Below are 13,716 nucleotides of genomic sequence, written 5' to 3' on the forward strand. Positions count from 1 at the left end.
CTACATTCACTGTCAACTTTAAAATCAGTGCTTTTTGCATCTGAAACCTAAAGAAACTGTCCACCCCCATTATTAAAGTTAAGCCCCCATCCAATGCCCATGGGTGTCGGAAGGGGGGCACAAGGGAGACTAGTGACCGGTGGCGGGTCACGTCGTCGTCCTTTCTCACTTGATCCGTAAATAAAATCAACATTTAGAGATTGTCCCCTAACCATTGACAACATTTTTTCCCATCAATCATCTCTTTTTTTGGCATCTCAGATGGAATTCTGAATCATGACACAAATTAACCTGTTTGTCCATTGCGCTTCAGAGTTATGCAATTGCGTGACCTGGCAATTGCCTAAAATTCTGATGAATCCCAGTTAGTTTGAAACTTGAATGCACAAGTCTATTAAATACAGTTATACATTTTTACTCTTGTAAGAGACAGTGAAACAACCACCAAATTCTCTAATCAAGAGCTTGAAAGCCTTTATTGAGGAAAAAGATAAGTTTTTCTTCTTACATAGTTACATAGCTGAAAGAGACATGTGTCCTTCAAGTTTAGCCTTTCTCATTTTGCTGTTGATCCAAAAGAAGGCAAAAAAAAAAACACTTTGAAGAACCAATTTTTCAACAAACTAGGAAAAAAATATTTTTTTTGCTTGATCTGTATTCATCCATCCACGTAAATGCCTAAGAGATTGAATGTTTTTGTCTGTGTTTGTTCCATTCTCTTCTAATTGAATTACTTCCTTGTGGCTTTGATGTGCCTATTAAGGCACTGCTCCGTGTGTTTCCAACATAATCAGTTAGTGTGCAGACCTGTCTTTGCAACGAGAAATTGGTGATCCTTTACGATGTACAGCACAAATAAGTAGGGTTAATTCAATTTCTACTAAGAGCATAACTATTGATAAAAGATACAATAATACTAAATGCCACAAGCTCTTGTACTGCAACATAATATTTAATATACTATACCATTTTAATAGGTACATCTGCATAGTACCAAGGTCTGCAGAATATTTGGACTTGCATTAAGTGCAATTCCAGTGCATTATGAATTCAGTAAAGTGCTAATAACATTTCATAAGCATCATTTAGTTCCAGCAGACTTTTCTTTTTTTTTTATTTCTTTTCTTTTTATTGTATAAAAGTTTTAACAATTGCATGTGAGGTACCCCAAAGGCAATCCTCCAGCACATTGAAACAGCCAGACACAACGATATATGTTAAAACACGACAAATTAAACAAGCAAAAAAAAAAAAAAAAAAAATTATAACCAAAAAAAAAAACACACCATGACTATTGAAGGCATACATATGCTGGCAATATATTGCAATATAGACACTATGTAGAATTAAACACCGAAGGTTTCCACAAAGAAAGTGCAGTGTTCCATTGAAAACCATCATACACATATGTATATTGCAATCGCGCTACATTTGTCCACTGCCAACCGCTATCTGATGGAATACGCACCAAGAATTTCCATGGTATAGCTGTTATATTGATAAACATAAAAAAAAAAAAAAAAAAAAAATAATAATAATAATTTAGACTACAAATATATTACGTTCTCTGAGACTCGATATGGGGGAAGCACAATCCGTTATCATATATTCTGTTTATTTGTCCAGGGTGACCATAGTTTGGCCACATCTCTAGTACCAAAAAAGGGGTTTGATTCCATCCTGTACTGATAATCTATTTGCTCCATAATATTATGCCATATTAATGGGATAGAGGATTTCCAGGCCCTAGCTATACATATTTTAATGGCAAAAAATATATGGGTCAAAAGGTATTTTTGATATTTATCTTGCGAAGGGAAACCAATATTAAAGAGAAAGAGTTGAGGGCTAATTTCTTTTATCTCCCTAAAAATAGAATTAATAAAGCCAAGCATTTGAATTTTTATATTATTAAGACCCCGACACTCCCACCATATGTGATATATAGTACCCTCCTCGTTTCCACATCTCCAACAGTTCCTAGAATATACAGATGATATTTTATATAATCTAGCCGGTACCATGTACCACCTATATATTATCTTTAAGCGTGTTTCATAGAGAGAGACGCTATGTATACAACGCTTAAATAGGAGTGTAGCATTGGTCCATTCCAAAAGTGGAAAGGATTCCCCAATATCTTGTTCCCATTTAACAAAAGAGGTAGCATGAGAATCTTGTTCCATTGATTCTAGCAATTTAGTAAATCTAGAGATCCCTCCCTTCTTTTTATATAATACAATAAGGGGATTAACATTGTGGTCCTTAAGTATGGTCCTAGATAATAGAAAATTCTTAATCCTTAGATATTGAAAGAGATCTCTAGGGGGAAGATTATACTTTTCTTGCAATTGTGTAAATGGGATGGGTTTAAGTCCATCCCACAAATCCGAGATCTTCACTATACCTAGGTGTGTCCAAGATTGGACATTTATATTATCCATTGTATATTGTAGGACCACTAATGGAACCCTATATAATAATTTATCTTCTAGCTTCAATTTTTTATTTAGGATTTTGGAGGTATTGATCATATCTACCAATATACGATTCGAAAGATACTTGGTATCCAGATCACCCAAATTCAACATACCCATCCAAAAGAGAACAAACAGTTTATATCTAGGGCTATCCTCCTGTTCTAAAGTAAGCCACGATTTATATCCCTGTTCCATGTCTAGCCACTGTAAAAGATGAGTCGCCATACATGCTTCATGGATTTTATCTACATCTGGAAATGCTATTCCTCCCTTCTGATAGCTCCTTCGAAGAGTGTCAAAAGCTATCCTAGGTGGTTTATTTGCCCAAATACATTTGGAAATCATGATTTGAAAACGATTAAGGATACCTTTCCCCAGTCTATAAGGAATTGCCCTAAGATAATAAACAAGTTTAGGTATCAGGAATGCCTTGATCATATTTAATCTTCCTATCCATGAGGACTCAATCTTCCTCCATTTGTCTACCAATTGTTGCAAGTCTTTTAGTAATTTATCGTAATTTGTTTGTATCGTCCTCTCTATATCAAAAGATATTTTAATCCCCAAATAACCAATAGTGTCTTTTGCCCATAGGATTTGGAAATGTGCAGTCAGATGATCTTTCTGAGCCTCAGATAAAAAAGAGGCTAAGATTTGAGTTTTTTTCATATTGACCTTATAGTTTGAGAAACTACTATAGATGGATATAACATCCAATACCGATGGAATTGAGACCATCGGATCCGTCAAGGTAAGGAGTACATCATCTGCAAAAAGGGAAACCTTGGTTTCCCCATTAAGAGACTTAACCCCCCTTATATTATTATCCTGTCTGATCAAGGTGGCCAAGGGTTCAATTGTAAGAATATATAGCAGGGGAGCCAAAGGGCAACCCTGTCTAGTACCATTTTTGACCTCAAAATGGTCCGACTCAACGAAATAATTAATTATTTTAGCTGTAGAGCTCCTATATAACAACATAGTTTTTTGTCTAAACTGACCCTCTAAGCCGAATTGGCCCATGACAGAGTCGAGGAATCTCCAATTGACTCTGTCAAAGGCCTTCTCAGCATCGAGGGCCATAATGACAGATCCCCATTTATGCTCATTTATTCTATGTATTAAATTAAATATTCTACGTGTATTATCTGTAGTACCTCTCCCTCGCACAAATCCAGACTGATCAACATCAATCAGTTCTCCAATTACCTCTTTAAATCGATTGGACAAGATTTGAGAGAATAACTTTATATCCAAATTAATAAGAGATATAGGTCTATAGTTAGTAATAAGTGTTGGGTCTTTCCCTTCTTTGGGTATTGGAATAATTGAAGCCAATAACATCTCATTTGGGAAGGGGGTATCCGCAAGTTCCAGCAGACTTTTCAACCACACTTTCATGCTGTGAACCTCTGACTCCATTTGTGCAGGCAACTGGAGAAAACTGAAGTCAATGTCATGTTCATGGAGCTAGCTTGACATGATGTTTACTTTGTGACACCGTACATTAGCCAACTAGAACTATGAATTTAAAAATAGAGAAATTGTGCCAAATGGGGTTGCACATGATCAGCAACACAGCATATGTACTCTATCATTAAATGAAGATCATTAAAATTATATTAAATTGGCTTTAGGTGATCCCCCCAACCCTATAATACCCTATATTACCATTCTTTACTCCAAGATCGACTCTGTGTGTGCTGTAAGGCAAAAAAGTACCCAACCACTAAACAACACAGCAATAAATAGCAAACCTACTAAACAGTGTGCCCTCTACAAACACCAATACAATAGTATGAATACAAAGAAGAAGTAGGGATGCAAAATGAAAGATAAGCACTTCTAAGGTGTGGATATAAAATATATATACAACCTTGTATCAATGAAGTGAGCGATATCTATATAGAAATAAATCGCATATAGTGTATTACAGAAACAAAATGTTATAGCACGCAAAGTGATTGTAGTAACTCACAAGATAGTAATGTAAAACAGGCCCATCATCCTCAGTCAGGCAGGATCTTCAATATATGAAGTAAACAGATTCTTCTATAGACTTGGAATAAAAGAGACCAAATGATAGTGCAGACAGAAAATATATAGAATAAATTTAATATACAAATGCACTTACAAAAGGATCCAAGTAAAACAGCATAAAAACCACACTCAGGTGGTATCAACAGCATCAAAGTAAGTCCCCAAGTGGTGTAATCCGACGCGTTTCGTCTAGTCGACTTCCTCAGGGATTATGCTCGTTCCGTTCTGGGGTCGCCATTTAAATCTGCCGCCGAAAGTGCCGCGATGTGATGCACCTGTGTGTATTTCTCTTCCTGTGCGTCTCAACCTGGAACGCACTGAGTATATCCGGCGTCGTTTCCGGTTCCGGTTCGGCGATAGCGAAAAACTTCTATGCGTTTCATGCTGGAACGCATTGGCAAAAATGGGAACCCCTCGTACAGAGACCACTACATAGTAATATTAAAGTATCCCAGAATGAAAGGGTACATACTTCTTAGTATAATTCTATATGTAGAATGAATTAATTAATAAGTATACAATGAAATTATATAATATAATAATAAAAATTATATAAAAAATTAATGAGCAAATATTGTATCTATATATATCCAGGGCTGGGACACTTATTTTAGCTGTGTGACATGAATATATATTAAACTTATGAAAACAGAATACTGAATTGATAATACTGAAATTTTGACAAAAAGTGATAAATGTATATACCCAAATAATACTGGGACACTTTTTACAGCTGTGTAACATGAATACATATTTTGATGTTGTTGTAAAACATAAATAATATGAAGTTTTTTTTTTATCAGTTTTTCTAAACAAAATTATATACAAGAGATATATAAAAGAAATAAGATATATGTGAAACAGGGCCAGCACAAGAAGAGAAAACCCACTTTTCCTTTTGTGGGTTTTCTCTTCTTGTGCTGGCCCTGTTTCACATATATCTTATTTCTTTTATATATCTCTTGTATATAATTTTGTTTAGAAAAACTGATATATATTTTTGTCTTTTGCGAGATCTAATTCTTGTTTTTTAAGTCTTCAGAAATCCGTTTGGGAATACTAATCATTGTCCTGTTTTACTGGAGTATTATGAATTATGAATGTTGATTTTTATACTATTTTGTTTCTGTTTTATTAGAGAATTATGAATTCATTATACCATATTATTTATGTTTTACAACAACATCAAAATATGTATTCATGTTACACAGCTGTAAAAAGTGTCCCAGTATTATTTGGGTATATACATTTATCACTTTTTGTCAAAATTTCAGTATTATCAATTCAGTATTCTGTTTTCATAAGTTTAATATATATTCATGTCACACAGCTAAAATAAGTGTCCCAGCCCTGGATATATATAGATACAATATTTGCTCATTAATTTTTTATATAATTTTTATTATTATATTATATAATTTCATTGTATACTTATTAATTAATTCATTCTACATATAGAATTATACTAAGAAGTATGTACCCTTTCATTCTGGGATACTTTAATATTACTATGTAGTGGTCTCTGTACGAGGGGTTCCCATTTTTGCCAATGCGTTCCAGCATGAAACGCATAGAAGTTTTTCGCTATCGCCGAACCGGAACCGGAAACGACGCCGGATATACTCAGTGCGTTCCAGGTTGAGACGCACAGGAAGAGAAATACACACAGGTGCATCACATCGCGGCACTTTCGGCGGCAGATTTAAATGGCGACCCCAGAACGGAACGAGCATAATCCCTGAGGAAGTCGACTAGACGAAACGCGTCGGATTACACCACTTGGGGACTTACTTTGATGCTGTTGATACCACCTGAGTGTGGTTTTTATGCTGTTTTACTTGGATCCTTTTGTAAGTGCATTTGTATATTAAATTTATTCTATATATTTTCTGTCTGCACTATCATTTGGTCTCTTTTATTCCAAGTCTATAGAAGAATCTGTTTACTTCATATATTGAAGATCCTGCCTGACTGAGGATGATGGGCCTGTTTTACATTACTATCTTGTGAGTTACTACAATCACTTTGCGTGCTATAACATTTTGTTTCTGTAATACACTATATGCGATTTATTTCTATATAGATATCGCTCACTTCATTGATACAAGGTTGTATATATATTTTATATCCACACCTTAGAAGTGCTTATCTTTCATTTTGCATCCCTACTTCTTCTTTGTATTCATCTGTGTGTGCTGTTACTTAATCTTTAATTTGTAAACGATTACAGAAATTTAGCTCTTTCTTAAAATCTTGCAATAGTGCATGAAAACATTTTTGGATGAGTTTCCTGAATCCAATTGTGATATATTTTTTTTTTATTTTTTTTGGTAAAATGTCACAAATATAATTTTGACACAAGCTAGGAAAAAGCTGAGCTTTTTTTTTTTTTTTTATCTATGTTGGAGGACACACATGCACCTGTTTTGACTTTGATCTTAATGGTTGAAGTTGTAAGCTTTGATCTTTTAAACATCAAATGGTTTCAGTAAATCTCTATTAATTTTCGAATGACATTTATTTTCCTGTTCTTCTATATTTGGTTTTAGTCCTTTCCCGCTTCCATCCTTTGGCAGAGATTGAAGATGTTCTTCTACGAAACCTTTTCATTGGTTATCAGAAATGGGTGAGGCCAGTGCAAAATCCAAACGATACCATCAGAGTGAATTTTGGATTAAAAATATCTCAGCTCGTAGATGTGGTAAGAAAATGTCTACATTTAATATAATGATGTAATGATAATCTAATGATAAATATAAATGCAGACAAACAGTATACTTGTGAAGAGATTCATGCATGATATGTGATAAATTAGGTCCTTATTCTGTATAACTGAAAAATTAGATGTAATTCTTTGATTAATATTGCACTGTAATTTGTGCAATATTCTTGTCTTTTAATTCAATAAAAATATATTTGTTTAAAGAAAAAGTATTATACATTTTTAAAATAGATTTATAACACTACAGGGCCATTTCATTTGGCTAGACGCTAGAGAATGATTTTTAGGCAGCCATGGATAGGGCATTCTCTGGAATATTTTGGTTACTTTACAATATTTTGTTAGATATGAATGTGATGGCATTAGTTGTTTAGTTCATGAACCAATTAGTTCATTTGCACAAATGTACTCACAAATATAATGACATATGCATATTAAACTTTCTCTCAAACTAGCTTACAAACAAAAAGGAACTAAGCTCGTCCAAAAGAGGTACGGCACTGTAGAAAAGAAGGTCTGGAAAGTCTCGGTTCCTCCAGTAGACATGTAGCAATATATGATTCAACCAACCTGCAGGGTGGGCTTCACTGGTTATTGAACCTTGATTTAGTCAGCAGGCCCCAGGGAACTTGTATTTTTATGTAATCCTGCATAACATAGAAGTCTATTTGGAACTAAAATTGGATTACAGCAATCTCTGCATTAGGACTCACACAAGCGTATTTGGTAGAGGCTAATACAATGGAAAATTAAGCAAACCTTGTTACAGACACACTGAACAAAAAACACATATAAGAAAGATTCGATTTTACTTAAGGAAACACAGAGTATATAGGTTAGGTGCTTTTACTCTGTGTTTCGATGAACAATACAATTCAAAATTTATTCTTTTTTTGTTCCTAGTCTAGAGTCACTTCTTCCTGCAGTTACTGGGTTAAACAAGTACACTGACTACATATAAGCATGCATACTGCTATTAGGACAACATACACTATCGCATTAATCACACGTGTGGCACAAATAGCCTTCTGGCTACTCTCTCTATTTATGCCTGAAAATCCTGTTAACTGTGTCAGCAAAGCGAACCTGCAGAGGTCTCTGAAATGAGTTTCTGATTTTAATGCCACATGAAACAGAGAGCTTCTGGATCTAGGAGATATGGCTGGAAGCTTGAGTATTAGAAATGTATTTCCTTTTTTAAAAATGGTATTTTCTTTCTTATTTATGTTTTTATTCTGGGAAAAAACTGGATAAATTAATAAAAATGCAATGCAAATCTGGAATATTTGTCATGTAAGATGATTACATTTTTACATTTACATAATATGTTTTACAGTATACATATTGTATCATAACGGTACTGAGATATTTTAGATTTTGAATATCTCAAAGGGTTTCTGGGGTGGTTTGGTAAGGTTGTCTTCCAGAGCTGACGTGTCCACTTTAAATCAATGAAGTGGTCATGGTGGTTGGAGTAACCCTTTTAGGATTATTCACTAAACTAGGAATTGCCAGGGGAATTTAAATTTAGGCTAACATTGACAAGTTTAGATATTCTCCAGCTGCATTGTTTTCCTATCTCATCCATTATTGCCTAAAGTTTGATATTCCCTTGTAAACTCCTCACATTACCATTTTAAATGGACACTATAGTCATCAAAATCAACTTTAATAAGGCAGTTTAGTGTATTGGTCATGCCCCTGTAGTCTCACTGCTCAATTCTCTGTTATTTAGGAGTTATATAACTTTGTTTATGCAGCCCTAGCTCCTTGCATGTGACTTGCAAAGCCTTTCAAAAAACTTCCTGTAAAGTGTGATCTAATGTTTAAACTTCCTTTACCACACAGTCTGTTTAATTTAGAATGTCTTATCTCCTGCTCTATTAATAGCTAGCTAGAATTTGCAGGAGCCTCCTGTGTGTGAAAAAAAAGTTAAACTCACTGAGCACAAGCTAATTTAAGTTAATATCTTGAAAACTGAAAACTGTTATTTTTTCCAAACAGGCTGTGTCAGTCACAGGCAGATGAGGTGTGGCTAGTGCTGCATGGACAGAAACAAAACGGATTTAACTCCTAAACGCCAGAGAATTGAGCAGTGAGAATTAAGAGGCATGATCAAAACACCATGACTACTTCTTTAACCCCTTAAGGACCAAACTTCTGGAATAAAAGGGAATCATGACATGTCACACATGTCATGTGTCCTTAAGGGGTTAAGCAAAAGTTGTTTTGATGACTATAGTGTCCCTTTAATGACTCACCCTGAATCCACTGTCAGGGTTATTCACTAAAGTGAGAATTCAAAGAGAATGCAAATTTAATTTAAAATGTATGGTCAAAATAGCCAAATTGGAAAAATTCTCCAAGTCAGCTATGCATTCAGTTTGGCTACCCTGGCCTTAAATTTCCAATGAACTTTGAATTCTGACTTTAGTTAATAACCATGTATGTATTCTAAATGCAGGCATGTTGCATTAGTGTTTATATATTTATTGATGCTATTATATACTATTTGTTAATCATGTAAACCCTTTACATGTGTCATGTAAATGCTACTGACAAAGGCAACAAACTGTCAATATGTTACACTGCCTTCAGAACATGTTATTTGATCATTTCCTGGTTTGCTACTTTATATTTGTGTCTTATTAATGTGGAAGACAACACACATTTCAGAAGCACAATCTGGGGGATTGGATGCTAATAAATGTTTGATGCAATACTCTAACATTTATCGTTTTTCATGCAGGATGGAATCCATCCTGTCCAGTTACTGCAAGTTGAGAAACAAAATATAATTGCTACTAAAATGTATAATTATACTGATTTTGACAGACAGAGGAAAACTCAGAAAGTGATAATTAACGCACACACAGTAATTCACTCCAGTGAGAATTCAAAGTCAATTTTAAATTTAAGGTCAAAAAAGCCAAACGGGAAAAATTCTCTAGCTTATCTCTGTTGCCAATTTTGCTACTCTGGCCTTAAATTTGAAATTATTTTTTAATGAATTCCATTTAATTCTCACTTTAGTAACATCCTAAAAATCTGTAAATATCCAGTGCACACCACATACCCACCTCCAGTTTGCTGGACTGCACTGCCTACGTGCCCTACATTTCAGCTGGCAAGGAATTACCAGAGTTCGACAATTTCTAAAGTGCTGCTTTTGAGCCCACAAGCACCCACCTCAATTGTGCATAACGTTTTTAAAATAGAAAAAAAAACATAAAAATGTATATATCTTGAATCCACATAGGATGACGACGATGATTGCAGCTCTGAGTGCTGTAATGTAATCACCGCCATTGAAGTGCTGATAAGGAATTGTTTCAGTCACAGAAAATTAGGTCATTTATTTGAAACAAGCCAAGTGTGCAGTCCTGCTTTCTGTGTCATTTTCTTTCCAGATGTTTGAACAGTTAGTTTCTTAAGACGTGCACTCATCTACAAAACATAGGTTTGCACAAAACTATTATTTTAACTATATTATACTAACTGACATGGGTGGTTAGTAAGAAGAGGCTTCAGCAAGGAAACTGTTTTTTTTTCTATGCCAGTGATTCTTAAAGGACACTCCACTTCCCAAATCTAAACAAAAATAAATTCCCTATTTGCTAGGTATATACTGAATGAAAATGTGCATGCATTTAATTATACTTTTTTTTATTGGGTGGGGTATATCTAAAACCAGCTTGCTCTTATCTGAAGCCTTTTCCAGCCCTCCCCTTTTAACCCTGCCCATACTTCCTGTGGCTGTCCGATCACAGACTTTTTAATGCAGCTTAATGAGAAGTCTTTGCAAGTCAGGTGCTATGGGCAATTGCTGCCTCTAGAGTTTAGCTCCACTGAGCTAAACAGCCAGGAAGTAACAGGACCAGTTGTCTGATTGACAAGGTTCATTTATAAAAGTGCACCTTTCTATTGAAAGCTGCACTTTTTGTAAAATGAAAAAAAGAGGACACACTCTTCACTCATAAAGGACTTCAGCAAGATGAAGAGCTTTATTGGTCTGAAGTGTCCCTTTAAAGGAACAGTAAAGTGTTAGGAATACAAACCTGTAGTGTCCTAGTTGCATATTAGGCTTAACGCAGCTTCCCATTTTCAGTAAAATTCTTATAAAACTAGGGGGGTGTTTAACCCTGCAATATAAACATTGCCGCTTTTACAAAATGCAGGGTTAAAAATACAGGACCACTGAAATAATAGTGGTTATTTAACCTTTGGTCAGAGGGTCAGAAAGTCCTATATCAGTGACGCATTCTTCTTTGAAAATTATTCCAATTTTCCCAGAATTAAAAAAAAAATTCTGTTGGAAAAAGTGGAGGAAATATTAAACAGTCTAGACGTCATATTCCAGCTCCCGGCATCACTCTGTGGCGCGCAAGGGAGCTGAGCAGAGACAGCTCACAAATCAGTGCTCCCTCGCCGGCGCCACGCGCCTGGATTACAATTAGCCACCCAAGTGCCTGCCTCCCTCCCTGCAAGAAGTCCCACTGGAGCCCAGGGGGAAAAAAATCCACCCAGCTCTTCCAAAGGTAGGGAGGCTGGTTGGATTTAAACTAAAATAGAAAAAGTAATCTTTATTAATTAATGTTTGGAGGGGGGGGGTGTGTGTCTGGCTGTCAGTGTGTGTGTGTGTGTGAGTGATTGTGTGTGTCTGGATGTCAGTGTTTGTGTGTGTGTGTGTGTGTGTGTGGGTGGGTGTGTGTGTCTGGCTGTCAGTGTGTGTGTCTGAGTGATTGTGTGTGTCTGGCTGTCAGTGTGTGCATGTCAGTGTGTTTCTGAGTGATTGTGTGTGTCTTGCTGTTAGTGTGTGTGTGATTGTGTGTGTCTGGCTGTCAGTGTGTGTATGTCTGTCAGTGTGTTTCTGAGTAATTGTGTGTGTCTGGCTGTCAGTGTTTGTGTGATTGTTTGTGTCTGGCTGTCAGTGTGTATCTGAGTGATTGTGTGTATGTCTGTCACAGTGTGGCTATCTGTCAGTGAGTGAGTGAGTGTGTGTCTGTCAGTGAATGTGTTTGTTTTTTGAGTGATTGTGTCAGTGAGAGCGCCTGTTTGTCTGGCTGTCCGTGTGTGCAGGGCCGGCGCGTCCATAAGGCGGCACAGGCGGCCGCCTTAGGGCGCACCGGCTCTGAGGGCGCCAGATTTCAGTGACCGGCAGGAGGTCACCTTCTGGACCCACGGCGGGCGGCAGCGTTCTAATGAGAGGCGGCGAGGGAGCTCTAACCTGTCTGCTCTGCTCCCTCGCGCGCCGTGTGCTGATGCTGCGGGAGCCGGAAGATGACGTCATATTCCGGCTCCCGCGCCATCAGCAGACAGCCCGCAAGGGAGCAGAGCAGACAGGTTAGAGCTCCCTCACAGCCTCTCATTAGAACGCTGCCGCCAGCCGCACGGAAGCCCCACTGGACCCCAGGGACACATCCACACCAGCTCTCCAGGTAGGGAGGCTGGGTGGATATTAATATTTAATTGTGTGTGTCTGAAAGTGTATGTGTGAGTGTGTGTGTGTGTGTCTGAGTGTGTGTGTCTGAGTGTGTGTGTCTGTGAGTGTGTGTGTCTGAAAGTGTATGTGTGAGTGTGTGTGTGTGTGTCTGTGAGTGTGTGTGTCTGTGTCTGAAAGTGTATGTGTGAGTGTGTGTTTGTCTAAATGTGTGTGTGTCTGTATGTGTTTGTCTGTGAGTGTGTGTCTGAAAGTGTGTGTGTCTGAAAGTGTATGTGTGAGTTTGTGTGTGTGTCTGAAAGTGTGTGTGTCTGTGATTGTGTGTGTCTGTGTCTGAAAGTGTATGTGTGAGTTTGTCTAAATGTGTGTGTGTCTGTGTATGTGTTTGTCTGTGAGTGTGTGTCTGAAAGTGTATGTGTAAGTGTGTGTGTGAGTGTGTGTGTCTGTGAGTGTGTGTGTATGTGTCTGTCAGTGTGTGTGTGTGTGTATGTGTCTGTCAGTGTGTGTGTGTATGTGTTTGTCTTTGTGTGTGTATGTTTTTCTGTGAGTGTGTGTCTGTATGTGTTTGTCTGTGAGTGTGTGTCTGTGTATGTGTTTGTGAGTGTGTGTCTGTGTATGTGTTTGTCTGTGAGTGTTTCTGTGTGTGTGTGTGTGTGTCTGTGTATGTGTTTGTCTGTGAGTGTGTGTGTCTGTGTATGTAAGTGTGTGTATGTGTCTGTGTGTGTCTGTGAATGATTGTATGAATGTGTGTGTCTGTGTGTGTGTGTGTGTGTTTGTGAGTGTCTGTCAAATCAGTGAGAGTATGTTTGTGATTGAGTGTGTGTCTGTCAATGAATGAATGAGTGTGTGTCAGATCAGTGAGTCTGTGTCTGTCAGTGACGTCTGTGTGTTTGTCATTGAGTGTGTGTGGCTGTTAGTGTGTATACACTACTGAGTGTAGCGTGGCGGAGCGGAGCGCAGTACATGAGCTTCTGTTTCCTGTACCGGGCCAGACTGAGAGGAGGTGCTCACTGAGAGAGCACTTCCTGTCAGTC

At 37.1% G+C, this 13,716-nt stretch overlaps 1 protein-coding gene across 1 annotated transcript in view; it reads left to right on the forward strand.

Annotated features, from left to right (window-relative positions):
- The window catches only part of CHRNB3 (cholinergic receptor nicotinic beta 3 subunit), a 36,261-nt gene that overhangs the window by 7,638 nt on the left and 14,907 nt on the right, over positions 1-13,716 (forward strand). Inside the window, exon 3 of the mRNA XM_063425333.1 lies at positions 7,070-7,221. Within this exon, the coding sequence (XP_063281403.1) occupies positions 7,070-7,221 (152 nt within the window). The remainder of the gene's footprint in view (positions 1-7,069; positions 7,222-13,716) is intronic.

This window comes from Pelobates fuscus, chromosome 6 (assembly GCF_036172605.1).
Source record: "Pelobates fuscus isolate aPelFus1 chromosome 6, aPelFus1.pri, whole genome shotgun sequence".
Lineage (NCBI taxonomy): Eukaryota > Metazoa > Chordata > Amphibia > Anura > Pelobatidae > Pelobates > Pelobates fuscus.